Here is a 19,521-nt window from a genome sequence, read left to right as displayed (position 1 = left end):
GCTAGTTACTGCCTTGAGAAAAGTTAATGAGATTTAATTAATGTCCTTCAATGGCAATACTGTGTTTTAATCCAACAGTACAGTTCCTTCTAAGTAGTCCCTTTTACATCTGCTTAGTTTCTTGAATAGTTGTCTTTTTGTTGCAACATTCAGTACATCCACTCAGAGTTTTTGTGTGTCTCCTTCTGTACCACAGGTGTTGGATTGGATTGAAAACCATGGAGAAGCTTTTCTTAGCAAACATACTGGAGTGGGAAAATCCCTGCATCGGGCTAGAGCTTTGCAGAAACGCCATGAAGACTTTGAAGAGGTTGCGCAGGTAAAAATGATCACGCGAAGGACTGTGCACTTGCTATGGAAATACAGGAAACATTCCTGTTCTGCCAGTGAAGGGCTGGGCAGAGGGGAGCTCCACTACAAAAAAAAAAAGCAGTTCTAAGAACGGACTATTTTTTTTCTGTTGCAAGCTTTTATTTCCTTTCTCCTTTGCACTCCATCTTCAATAAAAAAAAACAACTTCCAGTCTACAGAGAGTGGGAGCCATGGAGCCCAACAGAGCTGCTGCTACTATTATTATTATTTTCAAAAGCATGCTTTGAAATGTTGAGTCACAGAAGAATGAAAGCTGTCCTTTTAAAGTAACTTAATTCCATGGGGCTCTAAGATTTAAACTTTTGTGCAGCCTGTAAGAGAGGATGGAGATGAATTGAAAGCCCTGCTTCCTGACTTTAGGCTTGGGGAGCTCTCAGATCCCCATGACAGTCATCTGGGGGAGGGGGTGTGTGGACTCCTAAGAGACCAAGTGGGCCAGCAAATTGGCCAAGCTGGCTTTGGGTTTTTTCTTTAAATACAGTTGAGTTTATGTATGTCCTCCTGGTCTGAATCACTGATATCAATGCTTTTTCCATAGGAAAGCTCTAGGCTTAACCTTAAGTGGAACTGATGATAGAATTTCAAAACACACTTTTCTGTGAAAAAGAGTGAAGCCAAAAGAAATAGAGATGCTAAGGAATACAGGGAGCATAACAAGAAGTTGGTTTGGGTGGCAGCCTCAAAAAGGGGGAGTGAGGTGAATAAAATCCATGACAAGCTGAAGGCTAGAATCCTCCCTATTAGTAATATGCACTGTTTGTCCAGTCTTAATGGTTGCCAAGAGTAAACATCTTCAAGAGTCATCAAGCAAAATTTTATTAAGGCAGGGTTGGTATAGTGGTCCTTTGTCAAAACAGGAGATGCATTATTAGAAAATTGCAAAGTGACATGCAGCAGCACAGTTGGTGACACCTGCTATGGAGGATGCATCAGGAAGCGTGTTTACAGATTGCCTGTTTAATGGATGATTAAGGTCGTAATAAAATGTTGTTGTAAATAAGGTCTTAGAGCACTGCAGTGACTGAGGACTTGAAACAGCATCAGAAAGTTTCCTCAATATTGATTTCCTATAAAATATTCCAAAATAATAAGCATTTTTAGTTTTGTATATGTGCATGCTGGATTTTCCATAGGCATCCCTAATACTACATTTTTAGTAGAATCTGTAATATTTTTCATGTGGAAATACTTATTTTTCTGGGTCAGACAAGCAAGAACCTATTTCTGTAAGACACTTAACAAAACTTGAATGATCTCATTCTTAATACTGTGATATCTGAGCAAAGAAGAAAACAATGTTTGAGTAACCAACGGGGATGAAGTATGTAAAGCTGTTAGTGGGATGTAAAATGTTAGAAAAGCATCTTGTTAATTTGCATTATACTTTAAAGTAGAAAGTTGTAAAGCAAATACTTAGCAAAAACTTCCTAAAACTGAATGTTGCTAGAGTTTAAAATGATCTCTTTAGGGGATGAGTGGAATTTCTATTTTTGGAGATACTGAAAACTTAGACTGGTCAAAGAACTTAAATATACTTCAGGGGAATATCTTTTGACAGAAGGTTGGACAAAATGATCTAATAAGTAGGGTTTTTTTTCATCTCTAACTCTTGAATGTGTAATGACTGCCAGGAGAGGCACACCCTCTGAGTTGTTCCTCTTGCTCTAAAACTGAACGTAAGCAGGCCCCAAAAGGCATTCCTGTTGTTGGTGTTACAAGGAAGATTATGTTGAAGTATAAGGTAGCAATATGCTGTCCTTTTCAAAGCATGAATATTTTTTGGCTGGTTTATTCTCTACCTACATTTCTGGTTGGTCCGGGTTTTGAGGTTTTGTTGGGTTTTGTTGTGCTTTATTCTGTTGCTTTTTGTTTTTGTTTTGTTGGTTTTTTTTTTTGTTTTTGTTTGTTTGTTGTTTTTTACAGGACCCTAGGCATAATCAGGGGTTTTCAGTCAGTTCTAGTCAGAAGTTGAGAAGAAGCGGTGTCAAGTGAACTGTCAGTGGCACAACAATGTTTTAGCAAATGCAGGGAGCCAACAGTGTTGTTGAAATTTTTCTGATCGAAGGCTAACTCCTGATTTTGAGGGGAGCAAAAATTATTTCTTTTTTCTTCCCTTCTGCTTATTCCCTCATTCTTTTTTAATGTGAATGAGGTGCCACTTCCTCAGCAGCATTCAAAGAGATGTTAAAATAAGCTTTGTGTTGAATAGAAAAAAATGTTCCAGAGTCAACGGGCTGTGGGCTCACAAGTTATGCACTTAAAATTTTGTGTGAAATGAAGGCTTGTTTCTCTTCCTTTGGCACTTTTTTGTTACCACTACAAAAACATTAGGTAGTCAGAAATCAGCCAATTCATAATCCTCCCTAATTTCTGATGTATAGACATTTGTGCTACACATACACGCTTTGATTTGTACCCACTATTGTAAAATTGTGTTGCTCTTCATGTGAAGCCTGTCCAGTACACTTTCCACTTACCCTTTTTTTTTCTTCTTTTTTCCTCTCTACCCATAATCATCTTTGTCTCTATGAGACCATTTAGTTAAAGTATCAAGACTTCAGATTTTAATACCACTGATAAACTTATGGCACAGTTTTTAAGTTAGCAGCACTGGATGCAGATACTTCCCCGCGCATTTTTGTATGAAATTCTAAGTCAGCTTCTTCTGTTTCAACTGTGCTCGATGCCTGCTTTTTGACAGTGGTCTATGCTCAAAAAACATGAAAGGTGTGTGGCAAGAATTAATTAGTGGGATCTTTTTCCACGGGTAAGTTCTTTTTTCCATGTGCAGGCTGGATATGAGTAAAGAATTCAAGTCTCCTTGGTGCAAAAGAAAAGTAAAAAGCAAAAAAAAAAGTAAGAAAGACTCTTCCAAACCTCGTTTGAATATACCTGTCGTTTCCCTCCCACCACCAGTTCCCACCTCCTTTAATGTTTTAAGAAAAGGTTATATATTTGAACTGGTTCTTAACTTTACCCATGAGTGGCTGTAATATATCAAATTAAAGGTCCTTGTCTTACAGTGTGGCCATCACCAGATGCATAAAGAAAAGGGGACCGTATGCTTAAAAAGTTACCTGTACCCTGCCAGTTGTCTGGGCCTATTTGGATGTCTGAAACTGAAGGGTACATCAGAACCACTGTTTGATAGTCACAGATGGACTTTTCTTCCCTTAATTAGGCTAGCTACTTTTTGAACCCATTTATGCTCTTGGAATGTATGCCAGATCCTGTGGCAGTGAGTTACGCAATTTAATTGTTCCTTAGATGAAAAGTACTTTTGCTTTTTCATTTTAAGTGTGTTGTCTGATGCTTAAAAGGGATAGCATCCACAGCATTTAATGAGTAATCTATCTTTATTTTCTTTATGTTATAATAATTTGTACACCTTTGTTAATCTCCCTCCATCCATGTGGTGTGTGTGTGTGTCTTTCCCCTCTCCAGTGCAATAAACTCCAGCTGGTATGAAATTCGGTCCGTACCTCCACTCACTTCTGTTGCTGTATTTATTGTCAGTACTACTCATTTCTGCAGTAGTCTCTTAAATTTACTTTTGACTTTTCTGTGATGTGTCACTTCATATGCTTTCTAAAAATGCAGTGTTTGTTTTTTCTGAAAAACACGTAGAGAAGGTGTCTCAACATGAAGACTAGAAAAGCAATGTGGTATATTGTTGGGGAAGGTGGTAAACTGTTATGGAGAGTCTTTCACCATTTTGGAGAAGAATGGTCGTGCCTTGGGGTACAGAGAGATGGACTAGGTGGTTCTTTTCCTGTGGGATTTGGCGAGGGTGTGCTAGTGGAGATACTCTGAGGTGGTGTTAATCTGTTTCAAAACTCTCTGTTTTGAATTTGTCACCATGAAGGCTCCTAGCAGCTTCAAGGAAGAACTCCTGGTCTTTCTGCCTAACCTTCTGTTTTCTAACTGGTGGCTGCCCTCCTTGGGACCAACATTTTCAAAGTCTTGACACTACTACTTTTTTCCTCCAAGCATTGTTTAGAAGTAAGCAGAGAGTTGAGAAAGGTGGGTAGTACAGCATGCCTATTTGCTGCGATTTCTATTCCATAGGGCAGTTATTATCTACCAAGATAAATATTTATATTCTATTTGAGCTATACTTGGAAGAGAAATTTTGGCGATAAGGCATGTGTCTGCTGTTAAGATTTGAGAATTGCAACCCCTTCTGAAGCAGTGTCTAGGCTGCGATCATTTCTAAGTACAGGCAGTTCACCATCCGTTTTACAGTGAGAGCTCTGATGTGCCTGGACCTGTGTTACACGGAAGATACCCCTGGAATTCATAAACAATGCTTCACATGTGAGAGAAAGTTTTCATTAAAATGGGAAACTTCTGTTTCAGCCATCTGCAGCTGGGTGTGGCTCTCTGGGTTGATGAAGTAGTTGCTGTTCAAGGAGTGCTTTAAGGCTCATCAGCCTTGCCCCTGAAATACATGTCAGCTGCGACCGTGGAAGTCAAACCACCAGAGCACACATCGGCGTGTCTTCTGGGCCAGCATGGCCAGAGCCCATCATCTGCAGCATTGAGTAGTGCGTTCCCCACTGAAAAGCATAGTCTCACCAGGCTTTCCCAGGGAAGCTGGGGAGGACTTGTCTACCTCTCCGTGCAATTAAAAAGCTGAAGGTTAAGGAGGGGTTAAGATGCACATAGTCAAAATCAGGGAGCAGCATGGATTTAATTTCTTAAATAGATCATAACAAATGAAGGGGGAGCTCCCCCCCCCCCCCCCCCCGATATATGAAAGCTGTACTGGGTCATGTTATCGGTCCTGGGCTTGCCTGGTAATTTGCTTGAGAGCGTGGGGGGGGGGGCGGGGCAGAGCAGAGCTGGTATTTCCTGCCCCTTAGTTGAGTTTTAGGGCCAGGCTTTTGTGGCTATTATAATGTTAATTAGAGGTGTGATACTACATTCATGGCAAAGAAAAGCATATTTGCATAGGTTTAATTTGTCTTGGCAAACAGTGTTTTTACCTGATATAATGGAGGTTGGGAGAACATAGGAGGGCAAAAGGGAAAAGAGAAAGGTATAGTTTATATTGTCAAGTTTGGTGGTGTTTTTTTTTTATAGTCTGTGGTTATCAGGAGATATGATGTGGTGACATAAGCAAAGCTTCTTTGGTGTAGACTTGGCTTCAGTCTGTTTTCTCAGGAGGTTAACATCTTTTCTATGCTTTCTTGATGAGTCTGTTTTGAGAACCATTCTAAGGCATGAAACCCCAAGGTTAGGCTCAAAAAGAGCACCCAAGTTTATAGGAAATGTTTGGAATCAGTCCTGTTTTGAATTAATGAGAAAGATACAGGTGTAGGCTGCAAGTTCTAATCTTTAAGAGCTGTTAAACATCTCTCTGTCTTCTCTGGACCCTAGTGCACTCAGCACATCATGGACTTCATCCATTCTGTTTTCTGCTTTGACCCAAGTCTCTTATAGGATTTCTGATCTGCATTTGTTAATGTTATGATGTATTGGGACAATGTTCCTCTCTGACATTTGCCCATAGCTGACTTCTAAATCCTCATCTGTTGCTGCTGTTTCACAAATGATGATCCACTTGACACATGAATTTTGGAAACACTTCTGTAAGGATGGAGAGACGTTTTCTCCTGTGCCTGGTCACTTCCCACCTTCCTGGTGGATGTGTCGATCTGATGTTAAGCGTTGCTACCAGCAGCTAGGACTTTCTCACCTCTAATAATACACATTTGGAAAGTCTTCTGGCTGTGACTATAGTGATTTTTCCAGTATTGAAATAGGCCGGTCTGCAAGTAATGAGACATTTAGGCTAATCTTTATTATAGTTCTGAATATAAAATACTGATTCCAAGAAAGAATAAATAGGCTGCCACGTTCTGGATCAAGGAAACATTTGAATAGACATAAATAAGGAGCTAAGGAATGAATTTATTCACAGCTAAATGAAAAAGTATCTAGAAATACAAAAGACCCTATAGGAAGATTATATTGTACTACCTTTAAAAAAGAAGAAAAATACATTTCAGGGTACTTTTTGTCCTTTCATTTTCATTAGTGGAGTGGATTTAAAATACACTGACTGAATTTTCTTTCATTTAATCCTGTGAAACTAACATATTTCTCCACAGAACACATATACCAACGCAGACAAGCTCCTAGAAGCAGCTGAACAGCTCGCTCAGACTGGGGAGTGTGACCCAGAGGAAATTTATCAAGCTGCCCATCAGCTGGAAGATCGCATACAGGATTTTGTTAGGCGTGTGGAGCAACGCAAGATCCTGCTGGACATGTCTGTGTCCTTTCACACTCATGTTAAAGAGGTAAAACTGCTGCAAAGTTATAGTCATAACTTTAAGCCTTAAAACTGATGTTGTCCAATGTTACTTCATTGTTAGAAACTTGCTATAGGAAGTCATGAAACCCCTAGTGTACAATGAGTTTTGGTTTGCAATTCATTGCAGATTGGGAGCTGGGGTAGGGGTTGCTTTTTTGGTTTTTTTTTTTGTTGTTGTTTGCTGTGTGTGTGTTGTGTTTTGTTTTTTGGGGGATTTAAAATTTTATTTTTACTTCCACAAGCAGCTTCTACCTTCTTTGTTGTGCAAGTACACATGCTTGTTCAGTCACAGGGAAGGGGGGAGGGTCAGATCAGGAAACTGATACAGCTAAAAGACAGCATTGTGGGGGAGAGACTGTGCACTTTTTGGTTTTGTTTTTTTATCCAACCAGCACTCCAGTGCAGTTAACTGAGTTGTCAGACACATGGTTAGACTGACACGATTCAGGAGACTGAAACACATGGCAGAAGTACAAATCTACTTAAGGCAACCCTGCTGCCCAGAAAGACTTGGTTTTCTTTCTCTGTTTTAACATTGCATTTTGGTCTTGTAGATTGATGGTTCTTCACAACCTAAACAGCTTATCTGATGACAGTGGTTTGCCTCATGTTTGCAATTTTAGTCTCTTTCAAAAGTTTATCTGTATACACCAGGAAAAGGAAGATTCAGTCAAACGCACTGAATTTTCAGCTCTGATTCAGAACACTCATCATACGAATTTATAAACTCATCGGAGGGGGCTGAATAGGCTAGAGCAAGAATAAGGACTTCAGTAAGGGGGTTTGGTTAAAGGTAGTGGCAAATGTCAGTAATGGTAGATTACCCGTTTTCTATTTACAGCTCATATTAAATCTCACTGCTCAAACTAGGTGAAAATATGAAAGGTTTCTGGACCACAGCATGTCAGAGTATGTCTTCCCTTCATCCTACATAAAGATGTGGTCTGTTCAGTGGGGAAGTATACTATTCAAAGTAGCTTCTTCAGCAAAACCTTGTTAGGGGATAAGAGTGGGAGTTTTTTGAATGTGAAACATCTGCTTTGCACTTGAAAAAAACGTACAAGGCAGTTGGTCTTTGAAGAAGGTCAGGATTGAATTACTTTTTAGCTCTAGATGTGAGTACATAGCTCCCCCATCAGTTCTCTGTTAGATGCTTCCTTTCTGATACTCGGGACTCTTGCTGTTTAAACAAAACATAAGTGCTATATCTTAAGCTATTCTTAGGGGACAACTTTTTTGTTCCACTTTTCTCAAGTACACAGTGCTGTCCCATTACCTGTTGTGAAGCACAGGAGCAGTCAGCTGCTGGAACACATTAATTGTTTCTATAGATTTCTTCATTACCTGTTTTTCTTAGTATCAAGAGCAGCAGCTGGAATGGTATTTAAATGGCTACAGTTAGCTGTAGTGATGAAAGACTGAGACTGTAAAAGGATTTGCAAGGAAAGTGCTTTAAAAAAATCCAAAAAACCAGAAGGCAGACTGATCTATGAGTCAGTGTTGAGTAATTCTGTGAGGCTAATTCCAGATGTGCTGGAATGTTGCCACTGCTTCTCTAGATAATAATGTTTTATTGGGGGGGGGGGAAGATAATTCTGTATCTTGATTTATTTCTTTGGGAAAATGGTTATTATTGTGACCCTGTAAGCGCACACAGCTGTTACTATGGCAGCCTCTTTGCAGCCTGGACTTTGGGGGAAAGGTGCTGTGGCTCATGTACGCATGTTGGATTTCTTTGTTTTTGTCATGTAGCTGAACTTCATACCTCATAAAGTGAGGAAAATTAAGAAGAGTACTTATTTATGTAAGCAAGACTATCCTTTTATTTATTTGCATTTTACTTGAAAATACAGATGAGAGAGTGAGGCTGGCAGTTCATATTTAGACTAGTCCTTTAATAAAGATGCAAAGAAATAATAAGCTCAAAGCTGTCTTGTGCGTTCTGTATTCTGATGTGTTTTCAAGAGTATGTTGTTTGTTATCAAACATGCATGTGGAGTGCTGGGAAGGCATCACAAAGCAGATGGAAGATAAAAGTGCTCTAAACCTGAAAGTCATCCATGCTTTGTTGGCAGGAGAATTCCGTTTCTCCTGCAGGATGTGGGAGGTCACTGAAAAAATTAGTGCATACCTGTAAGCACATAACCTTTCCTCTGTATAGCGGAGTGAAGAAATTAATGTGTGTGCTTAGCTAGTGAAGAGGAGTTCAAGTAGTAGGGTAATATACTAGCTGTTGAACTGGAAAGAGATGCTTCAGTTGTTTAAAAAAAACAACCTGAAAAAACCCAAACAAATCAAACCCAAACACCACCAACGCATTTTGCCCTTCAAATATTCAGGGTGAATTTTGTTTCTTGTATCTTTTTTGTGTTTTCCTGGTCTAAAAAACAGTCATGAAGAATAAAAATCCTGTTGTGTGTAACAGTTTGGAGGAAGCCACAGAGCCGAGAAAAGCTGGTAATCTGAGTTGTTGGCTGTTTTGAGACTTTAAAATCTGGCTCCGATATCCATCCAATCCCTTGATTTTTTTTTGAAGTAGGATGTTTTCTTGTGTTTTATTCTTTTCCCCAGAAATACATCATGTTGAATGAATGCTCCTCATCTGGATGAGAGCATTCCAATACTACCTCTCCCCTGTAGCTTTATATAACCTTTATACTTGGCACAGAATTTGATTGCAACTTTTCCCATCTTCCCTGGGAAGCATTAGTCCTGCAGTGTCTGTGCACTACTGCACTGTGTACTGTTACTCTGTTCACGCTTAATAAATCGGCACAGTTTCTGCTTGCAGAAGCAGCATGCTTGCCACAAAAGCAATAGATCAGCTTGATGCATCCTGGAAGTAACAGACTTTTGCTATACCTGTGCACAAAGCAGCTGTGTAGTTTGTGTGCGGCAGCCTGTTATGATGCATGTTGGAAATGCTGGCTGGCTTTAGCATTTTCAGAAGGTCTGTAGCCAGGTGGTTACAAACTGGTAGAGCTCCCTGTGGCTTACCTAGGCTCGTAGACTAACCTCAACAGACCACATTTCTCACTGGGGAAAAAAAGGGATGTGTTCAGGGAAGCCAGAAACATGGTGTCGCCATTATTCATTTTGCTTAACGGTGGTCCAAGAAAATCAGTTGCTTGCTACATAGAAATCATGATTCCATGTTGTTGTGCTATTACTAGTTTTAAGTTTGTAAGGTGGTAAATATTGATTTTTACTCCCATGCAAACAGTGAGAAGTTTCCATCTGTAAGCCAAATTTTTCCATAACTGATGCACTGAAGTTAAGCTGTGCACTGGCAAGCTTTAAAAGTGTTTGGGACCATAAATATCCCTATTGGAATCTTTGCGTTGGAGAGTACTGTGTCCTGGCAGGTTCTCAGCCTGAGGGTGGATAAAATGCAACTGAACATCTGAACATGTTGACCATTGCAAGACAGTGAATCCCTTATGGCTTTTGTGCCTTTTGACATTCAGTAATATATGGGGAGGAACAAGGTGAGAAAAAATTTGCACAGATAAGAGACATTTCCTAAATAAACTATTATCATAAAAAGTTGTGTGCAAAACATAGGAGCAAAAGTCACGGTAGTCTTTGCTGTGAAATCTGTCAACAAGTAGAGATGAACAGGATTTTGGTGTGAATTCATATTCTTCCATACACATGTGTACAGACACACATACACACGCACTCTCTCTGACATGGCTCCCTCAGCATCCTTGAGTGGGAAGACTGAAATCCTGGCCAAACCAGGTGTTTGTAGTAGTGCCAAAGCAGAGCAACAGATATTTTCCTAACTGGAGTCAAGTGTGGGAATATGGATCAGGCTGACTGTACATGGAAGAGAATGATCTCTTATGAGCCTGTTGGCTTTTTGCATATAACCTTTTGTGTGTATTCTGACAAGCTGCTTATAAAATAGCTCAGAGTGCTTTTTGTGTGTACACAATACGCTTAATGGTGTTACTAGAAGATGTCTCTTTGTTTCAACCTCAGTCTGTTCTGGTGCAAAGTGTGGTTTGAGTAAGACGAAAAAAGGAAAAGGGAAGTGGAGTTGGCTAAGATTTCAAACACAAAACCTCACTGTTCCTGAACAAAAGTAATGAAACAGTAGTCTGTGCAAGCTATTGAAGGAAGGTGGCATCATTTTGAAGATGCCAGTGCATGGGAAGGCTGAGGAGGCCTTGCTCTGGCCATAATGTTGCTGATTCATTCACATCTAAGGGTGGGGCATGTGTATTCGATTCAAATAAGCCTATTGATAATGGTCTTACTTTGTCTCACAACTCACTGCCAGAAACATGCCCTCCTTTGCATTATCTGGCATGGAAGGGTGTCCATCCATGCAGCCTTTTATTTGTTTCGTCCCAGCGTGGACCCTGAGGCGACAGACCTGCTCTTCTGGTTGCCTATCACTCCTGCATATTCTGAGTCTTCTGTTCTGATGGTCTACAGGTTAAATTTGGATGTCATAATGAGGCTGCTCTCACTTCTGCGTGCCCTTTCCAGGCAGCAGAGCAGCTTTTGGATGCCCTCATCAAACACTGAAGGCTCTGTCCCTTTAGTGTTTGTGCATGTCTAGTATTTGTATCATGTCATTATAACACAGCAATGCTCGATGTGACAGGTCAGGCAGAATATAGGAACTGCGCTCTCTGGTCAATACTTCAATACACTGGTCATCTTACGCGAGTTGAGGAGCACACAAACACATTCGGTGGCAGCAAACTAACGTGTGCTGTGGTTTACTGGTTGGTTAGGACTGGAATCTACTTACCCAGCACAGATTTTTCGCTCTTGATTTTTTCAAGACTGGTAGCTGCTTTGCTTGAAGAAAGGGATCGAATTTAAGTCCAGACTTCATTGAAATAGCACTGAGTACTTGAGAGAAGTGTGGCAGAAATAGGCCTTTAAACTGTGTAAAGCTACGGTATAGAGATTTTTTTTTCCTTGCTCGGTTAAGAAATGGGATGATTGCTTACAGTGTACAGTAGTAGTTGATGTAGTTTTAGGAAGGTGTGAGCAAGTTGGTTTTGCTTCAAGGATGAATTTATTTTGAATAGGATATTCATCCAGTTATAACTGTAGAATAGATAGGGATATTTGAAGCTTTTTAAGATAATTGTATCTAACTTTCAAAAAACTATGCATGCATTTAATATCTTAAGTGTCACTGAAAGACCCTGGAAGACAAACTCCAGGGGGTTTAACATCTCAGTGTTTTTCTTTTGAAAAAGATGCCGGTTTTGCCCACTGCATGTCCTGAAAGGCAAAACTTAAGGCAGACACACACACACCAGCCCCTTTCTATGCCCAGATATACTTGTTAGGGAATACTGTTGCAACATTTGGCCCTGTACAAATAATAGCTTTTTCAACAACTGTGCCTGTGGTGTAACACACGTACTGCCCCACTGTGCTGGGGGGAAGGGGCAGAAAGAGGAATTGGCAGTTTTTACATGCAGAAGCAGTGTGCCTTTCTCTGTCTTATCCTGCTGAAAAGGCTGACTGCATATCCAAAAACCATTATTATAAAAACGAAAAAATAAATTGTGAAAGAATGCAATGTGGTTTTTTTACGCTAATAAAATAACTCTGTGCACTTGGGAAGGTATTTACTCAGAAATAATTGTTCTCTGATTATATTGAGCAAAATACAGTAAGGGCTTATTTAGTTGAAGTCTTCCAGGAGGTTGCAGGGATGGGACTTGAATGGATAGAGGCCCATGATGGAAACACTGAAGCTTCCAGGATGTTGCAGACAATTAAAATAATACCATCTCAGTGACTAATGGCATGCTCCCAAGAACTTAGGAAAGAGGTAGCACAGGATGCAGGCTCGTTCAAGCAGATGTTTCTTAGTCTGTGCTATATTTAGATCAAGAAAAAAAATCTGCTGTGTGAAATATTTGCCTGTCAAGGATTCAGAATTTGATTCCCTCTCCAATTTTAATTCTGGTAAGATGTGAAGAGCAGATGAAAAGAGCAGAAGAGCCTCCTTCTGTGACAGGATTGAGTTACTTATATGGTTTTCTCACTGTATGTTAAAGCTGTCTTGCTGCTGGATTGAAGTTCTTACTGAGGTCACAGGAATCAGCAGTTTGTTTAGGGATCTTTGTGCTGCTTCTTTTAAAAATAATAGAAAAAGATGTGCGTGGAAGTTGCTCAGAAGTTCACACTGAGAGAAGGTTAATAGTTTTTTAATGACAGTTTTGTTTGTGTGTTTTTCTGCACTGGATTTTTGTTGCCAAGTGCTGTTCTATGGAATAATGCATTACCTCAGAAAATCATTGCACTATAAAATCTGTAGTTCTGCAATGCTGAACGTGTATGGGTAAGCTCCACTCTGTGTTCACCCCCCAGTGCAAACTGTTCACTTTCTTTTGGCTTTGCTGTGCAACTTTGTACTATCTTCATCCTTAGTTTTGTATCTGAAAACAAGCTAATTTAGGTAATATCCAGTATATCCAGTGCTTATTCTGGTATTAAAGCTGCATACAAGCCAGCTGGCTATTGCCACCTATTATGAATTAAGCTCCTCTCAGTAAATGGCATGAATTTATATCCAGCTTTAATAACTTGACAGTTTTGTTCATCTGTGGTGGCTTTATTCTGATTTTTATGTATAAACTTCAAGATTATTTTGAGGGGAGGCTGTTTGTCAGAAACTTACTGGGTAGAAAAGCATGAAAAGCTTATTTGTAATGTATTAGGGTAACTTTTGCTATGGAAGTGTCATAGAGCTGTTTAGTCATTTCAGAAATGGCTTAAATTGTTCCACTTTCAACAGCATATGAATCACAGCTAGACAAGTAATGCATGCTAATTACTCTCCTCTTTCTGCACATTTGTAAAATGTTCTTCCTTCCCAAACAGTGGACAATTCAGCTAATGAACTAGGGAAACAATGCATTTTTGAGCCCTTTGGTACCCTGGGGCCAATATACCATGCTTATAGTCGTGCTGTGCTGACCAGGCACTAAGCCAGTCGGCATAACACTTTGTTGTGCTAGCGCCCATGTCTTTCTGCTCTAGGCAGGTGGTGTTGCTTTGAACTGGCTACACAGAGGAAAAGGTCTGCTTGTTCTGTGTTGGCTTGGTCTCCAGCATCCAGGGTGAGCGTTCAGGGAAGTATTGACGTGCACAGTACATCACTAGCCCAACACTTACAAGTTTATTGCTCCTGCCAGGTCCGCTCCACCCAGTAGAAGTAGCTGAAGCATATGTGAAGAGTAAGAAAAGCAGATGTGAGGCCTCTCTTGCACAGGTCTGACACAACCTAGCTGCAAAAGACGTATTGAGAAAAAATTGAAATGGTTCTTAGACCTGTCTTGAGCTGCAGTACAGGTGCTTGTAAGGGAGCCAAGAAGCAAACTTTATATAGTCCAAGAGACTCAAAATGGTTTTAATCCCAGTTTGTCTGTGATAAACTTCTCTGAAAATCGGGCATTTTATAGAAGGTGCAGTAAGCATGAGTGTAAAGGTCTTTCAGCTAGCACAGAACACATTAGTTCTGCAGGCAACAATAAAGTATTACTTTCAAATGAATATATTTGCGCAGTTGCAAGCTGCACTGGTTGTGTGTACATGCCAGCTCACTTGGAAGGTCTCTAACATGGTGCCCTACTATTGCAGTTCTTCAGACAAACTTCATAAGCGAAGAGTGAAATAAAAACATCCTTTCCGCATTGAAACCTGAGTAAGGTTTTCAAGTTGTATTGTCAAGCTTCTTACTCTTAAGCTTCATTTGTCTCAAAATGGAATTTGCGTTCCTAAGTATGCATTTGGGGAAAAAAAAACAAACCTATTTGGATGCAGAAATGAATGTTGACAAGTGCTTTTGACTCACTTGGTAAGTTCTATTGATTTGTCCTCCTTTTAATAAGACAGACTGCTGTGGCTTGAGCTTGTGGTGTTCACAGCTATGGAGTTGGATTCAAAACTGTGACAGACATTGTCTTTGAAGCATATGAGTAGTCACAATAACTGTGTTTGAATTGGCAGTTCCGTTTGTGGGGGGGACAGTAGATTTCTAGAAGAGAGTCTGGTTAAATGTCATTAATTCTTCCTAATTGTGAAAATTTAGCCTATAGCTTGGCTAACACAAAACCTACCTCAGGAGGCAAGTAAGGCTCTAAGATACAAAAACTGGCATTTGGTTTTAAATTAAAGTTTCAGAGGAACTAATTAATCAAGATCTAGAATCCTTCACTGAATTTTCTATTTTAATGTAGCTCTATTGTTAGTTAGGAAACCTTTATGATCAGAACGTTGCACACACAGCAGCATGAAAGGGGTATTTCTGTAGAAAACGTTAAACAAAGAAATAAAGAAAATATTTGTTTTTCTGTCTTTTGAAATCAAGCCAGCTTTGGTTGCTTACTGTTTGTATTTTAACTGTGTTAACCTTTTAATTAGCTTCAAAGTTAATAAAGCCTATTTGTATCTCTGAAATGTATGAAGACGGAGATTAAAACGCAGTCAGAAGACCTTAATGCTTTCAGTGAGATCAGAGGTATTCTTTCAGGATAAAAAACAAACTCTAATCCTTGTTCTTGGAAATGCGGCATTTGGGATGTGATGGTAAAAGAGAGGAGGGCCCCGGCTTGGATGCTTCCTGTGAGAGTAGCTGTTCCAGCCTGCTGTTTTTGCTGCTCACGGGGGTGTTGCAGGAGACAGCTGTGCTCCCTCTCTTCAAGCAGTGTTTTTATCAGTTGTATGATAGATGGCTAATGGATGGCTGATGAACAGTTTTCACACAGAGCTTGTGATGCAACATCTTGCCTCATAAAATTGTGGAAAAGAACGCAGTAGGGTTCAAGTGACCAGTAGTGATACCTTAACTGGCGTATATCTAGGGATTTTTGCATAAGTGCGATACGTGGGCGGTTCTGCACAGGGACATGTGCACATGTTAAGCAGGGCAGGGAAGGCATTGAATTAACTGGTGGAATTCTTTAGGATAATTTTTGTTGTAATGGTGTGTAATCAAAATCGAGAGGGTAAATACCATTGCTGTAGAGATCATGACAGAAAAATAACTTCTCCCATCTGATTTGTCTCTTTATTTTGTTTTCTGAAATGCCCTTTTGTTTTTCCTGCTTTTTTGAAGGCCACTGAGAAATGTTATGGTGTCTGTGTGCATGTGTCAGCCTGGCAGAGTAAATTTGATGGTGGCTACAATACATCTCCCTTCCTTCCTTCCTTCCTTCCTCCCCTCTCTCAGGGAGTGTTTCCATAGCATTTCCCTCCCAGGGACTCTCGCGCAGAGCTGCAGATGGGATTCTCGCTATGAACTCTGTGCAGCTCAGTCGGATATGCTCAGTACTGTAGAAGGAAAATCAGAAAGAAAGGGTGACTTAGCAACACGGATAAAGCTTTCCTGGTATTTCCAAGAAGCAAAAACCTTATTTGAAACAAAGGCTTGTTTTCATTAAATTGAGGATGAGATTTTTCTATCAAGAGAAACAAATCCTGTTTCTCCCTACCACCTCAGTCTGTTTTCTCTTCTCCAGGGAGATTTGATTTGGAGTACTGACTGCCTGGTCCTGGGGCTTATGGTTGTTGTTTTTTTTTTTCTCCACCACCCCACCCCCCTTTAGCTGTGGACATGGCTTGAAGAGCTACAGAAAGAACTGCTTGATGATGTCTATGCTGAGTCTGTGGAGGCTGTTCAAGACTTGATTAAACGTTTTGGTCAACAACAACAGACCACTCTGCAGGTTACAGTCAATGTCATAAAAGAAGGTGAAGATCTTATTCAGCAACTAAGGTAAAACAATTTTTTATTTAAATCTCCTGGTGTACATGTGATATTCTGTGAGGCTCTGTTTGAGGGTAGAGGATGGATGACTACAAGATATGACCTATAAATAAAACTTGTAAATATTAGGACTACAGTGATGTTTCATGCTGTACTGATGGTCTCTCACCCTCTGTTTACAGGAAGCTCAGCTTATATATAAACACTATCTCCACAAGGAGATTTTGTTTACTTAAGCTACCTTTTTTATAGGAGCAATTGTACGTTTTTGTAGTCTGACATGCGGGGTTCCACAGCATTTTGAGTTCTGGGCGGCAGCCTTTTTATAAAGAGACACTTGAAATTGTTTTGCAGACTGATAAGTGACTTTGTTGTAGTAAAGACCATCAGTTTGCAGTCCCTTTCATTTGGCAACGATCAAAATAAATTTTGGCCACAGTTCTACTGGTACATGTCCCTTTCGTTGTGGGAGCTGGTTTTATCATATCTGAATTTACAGGTTTTATGCTAAAGTAAAAGATTAAGTAATTATTTTTTATTATCTAATTCTGATTTTTTTTTTTCGTTGACATGAAGGTTCACTAAAGTAAATAGTTAGCATATGCCACTTCCTTTTCATTATGAAAGGGTTTGTCTCTGGTTTTAAATTTTATTCTTCCTGTTAACAGAATGTCCTTAAATGTTGAGTTAGTCAAAAAATGAAAGAAATCTTAATTTTGTACTGCTTTCTCAAGTATTTAAACATAATTTGGACTTTTATTAACAGAGATATACAGACTTAGCTTTCATGTAATATGGCTTGCATTGACTTTGTGAAAGTCTTCCGTGTTGTGGTCATGTGTATTATCCACATTGTATGGGCTTTGTTTAATAATACCTTTTTTTCCTTCCCCTCTCTCTTCTCCCTCTCGCTGCTTTGAATAGGGATTCTGCCATTTCTAGTAACAAGACGCCCCACAACAGCTCAATCAACCACATAGAGACAGTCCTGCAGCAGCTGGATGAGGCACAATCTCAGATGGAGGAGCTTTTCCAAGAACGCAAGATCAAGCTTGAGCTATTTCTGCAGCTCCGCATATTTGAAAGAGATGCAATAGATGTGAGTGTTTGCTCTTGGACTTGCACTGCACACACTTCTCTCATGTAGGAGTGTTTATGCCCAGATTGTTGTGTAGTTGCATTGGCATGTGGCTCAAACGGCTTACCCAAACTGAAGATTTTTGTCTTGTATGTGAAAGTGTCAGGAGAGTGCAGAGCTGCGCTTTTTATTATTAGCTCAAGCTGTCATTGGCTCACAGTGCATTTTAAGCAAGTGTCTTATAAAATCATAATGCAGTAGTTGCTTCATCTGCTTAGTTTGGTTTGAATATCAAGCTACCTTGATATAACTATTATGCTTACAATTAATATGAATAAGACTTCCCAAGATGGTTTAGTACAAACCCTCTAAACTGTTGCTTTGTAGTAACACCCCCTCTTTCTCTTTCTTTTCCACATCAGCAGTCTTTTTTTCAGTTGGCAACTACAAGTGGTGTTTGGAACTCTCTTTTAATCTTCAGGGATGTTGTCTGGGCTGTATTTTTTTACAATAGGACTCTTTTTTTCCAGCTATGAAAATAATGCAAAACAAGTTGTAGTGCTGCACCCCTGCAAATCCTCAGGAAGTTTTGAGGCTGTCCAAATTTTGGAGGAGGGTTACAGCTTGTCTGTTAGAAGGTTTCTGTTTGTGTGCAGGGACATGTATACCAACAGACGTGAAAGTCCACGTGGAGCTTAGGTTAATGGAATTGCATCATAAAGATTCAGCTAAGTTTAGGGCTTTTGTAAAACCACTAGTGCTGTACGCAGTGACTGAAACTGATTTGCTGCCTCAGAAGGTTCAGGGTTATCCACTGGTAAATGATTCTGTCTGAGTAGATAAAGGTTTATCTCAAGACTCAGGAAACCAGAACTTCCAGTGGTAATTTTACCCCTTTTAAAAAATGCAACTGTTGGTTACGTATGAATGGTGTAAGGGCAAAGAGGCTGTCAGAAGTGGTATCTTCTCAGGTTTGGTTGTGTTAGGGGTTTGGGGTTTTTTTCTTATTAAAATCAGGATTAGATATCATGGCTGAAGTCTTGTTTAGCTAAGCACATTGTTGGCTGCAGTGCAGGAATAGGCAGACGCAGTTCCTTGATCTGTGTCCGTAGAGGAAGTGAGAGTGTGTGCTCTACAGTAATAACAACTCTGGTGTAAAGAAAGACTAAGAAGGTTCTCTTATTTCACAATTCACACTGGTCTGCACGAGTTTGCTACTTTGATTATGTGAGAGTAGCTGTCCTGCATATGCAAGGGAAAGGGTTTGGCAGAATTGTGATTGTAATAATTAGTTGGATGACGGGTGTATGTGGAGGAACATAAAAGGTATCCTCTTCTATAAGGCCATCAGCAATTTTGCAGTCTCTGCAGAACTGATCGGCAGTGCCTGATGTCTGTGTGATGTTCTCAGAATGCTTTTATTGAGGAAATGGCAGCTGTGGGGGGCAAGGCATACCAAGAAAATGAATGGAAGATCATTAGGTTAAAGGTTTGAGTGAAGTTCATGGTTAAGGTGATGGCTCTCTGCTGTAGGTTACATAAACCAGGATTCTACAATAGCAGAAGGCTGGTTGCAGGAGCCCTGCTTTGCAGATGTGTTCTAGTACTTCAGTGCAGGACAGCATCTGTATAGATAGTACTTCTGCACATGTTGTTTGGTGATGTCCATAAGATTTTGTATTGGAAAACTGCAAAGCCAAACTTGATATGTCTTGCTTTTTCTAAAGCTGACACTTGGCATGCATTACGTTTTGGTACGTACAGTGTACATCAAAGTACCAGTTACTTTAGTGAAAGAGTTGGTGTATTTTGTTGATGGCTTGGAAATAAAAAATTGTGTTTATTTAAGATTGCCAAGGAACCCTCCAGGGAACAAAATGACCCTGGCTGCAGAGTGTCTTCAGCAAAATCTTGATTGCTTTGCTGCCTCTGTACCATGTCCTTTCTCTGCTTCCTCAGCAAAGCAGGCTTCTCTTTTACCTCTCCCTGAAGGCA

At 39.9% G+C, this 19,521-nt stretch overlaps 1 protein-coding gene across 5 annotated transcripts in view; it reads left to right on the top strand.

Moving 5' to 3' along the window:
* TRIO (trio Rho guanine nucleotide exchange factor) overlaps positions 1 to 19,521 on the top strand; it is a 255,638-nt gene that overhangs the window by 114,760 nt on the left and 121,357 nt on the right. For all 5 annotated transcript variants that reach the window (XR_008820638.1, XM_056330815.1, XM_056330813.1 and 2 more), the window contains exons 10-13: positions 197 to 319; positions 6,489 to 6,680; positions 16,288 to 16,457; positions 17,373 to 17,547. Coding sequence is in view for 4 of the 5 variants with exons in the window: in XM_056330815.1 (XP_056186790.1) it covers positions 197 to 319; positions 6,489 to 6,680; positions 16,288 to 16,457; positions 17,373 to 17,547 (660 nt within the window). In the remaining variant the exon portion in view is untranslated. The remainder of the gene's footprint in view (positions 1 to 196; positions 320 to 6,488; positions 6,681 to 16,287; positions 16,458 to 17,372; positions 17,548 to 19,521) is intronic.

This window comes from Falco biarmicus, chromosome 3 (genome assembly GCF_023638135.1).
Source record: "Falco biarmicus isolate bFalBia1 chromosome 3, bFalBia1.pri, whole genome shotgun sequence".
In the NCBI taxonomy this organism is placed as follows: domain Eukaryota; kingdom Metazoa; phylum Chordata; class Aves; order Falconiformes; family Falconidae; genus Falco; species Falco biarmicus.
This window is presented reverse-complemented; position numbering and strand designations above follow the sequence as displayed.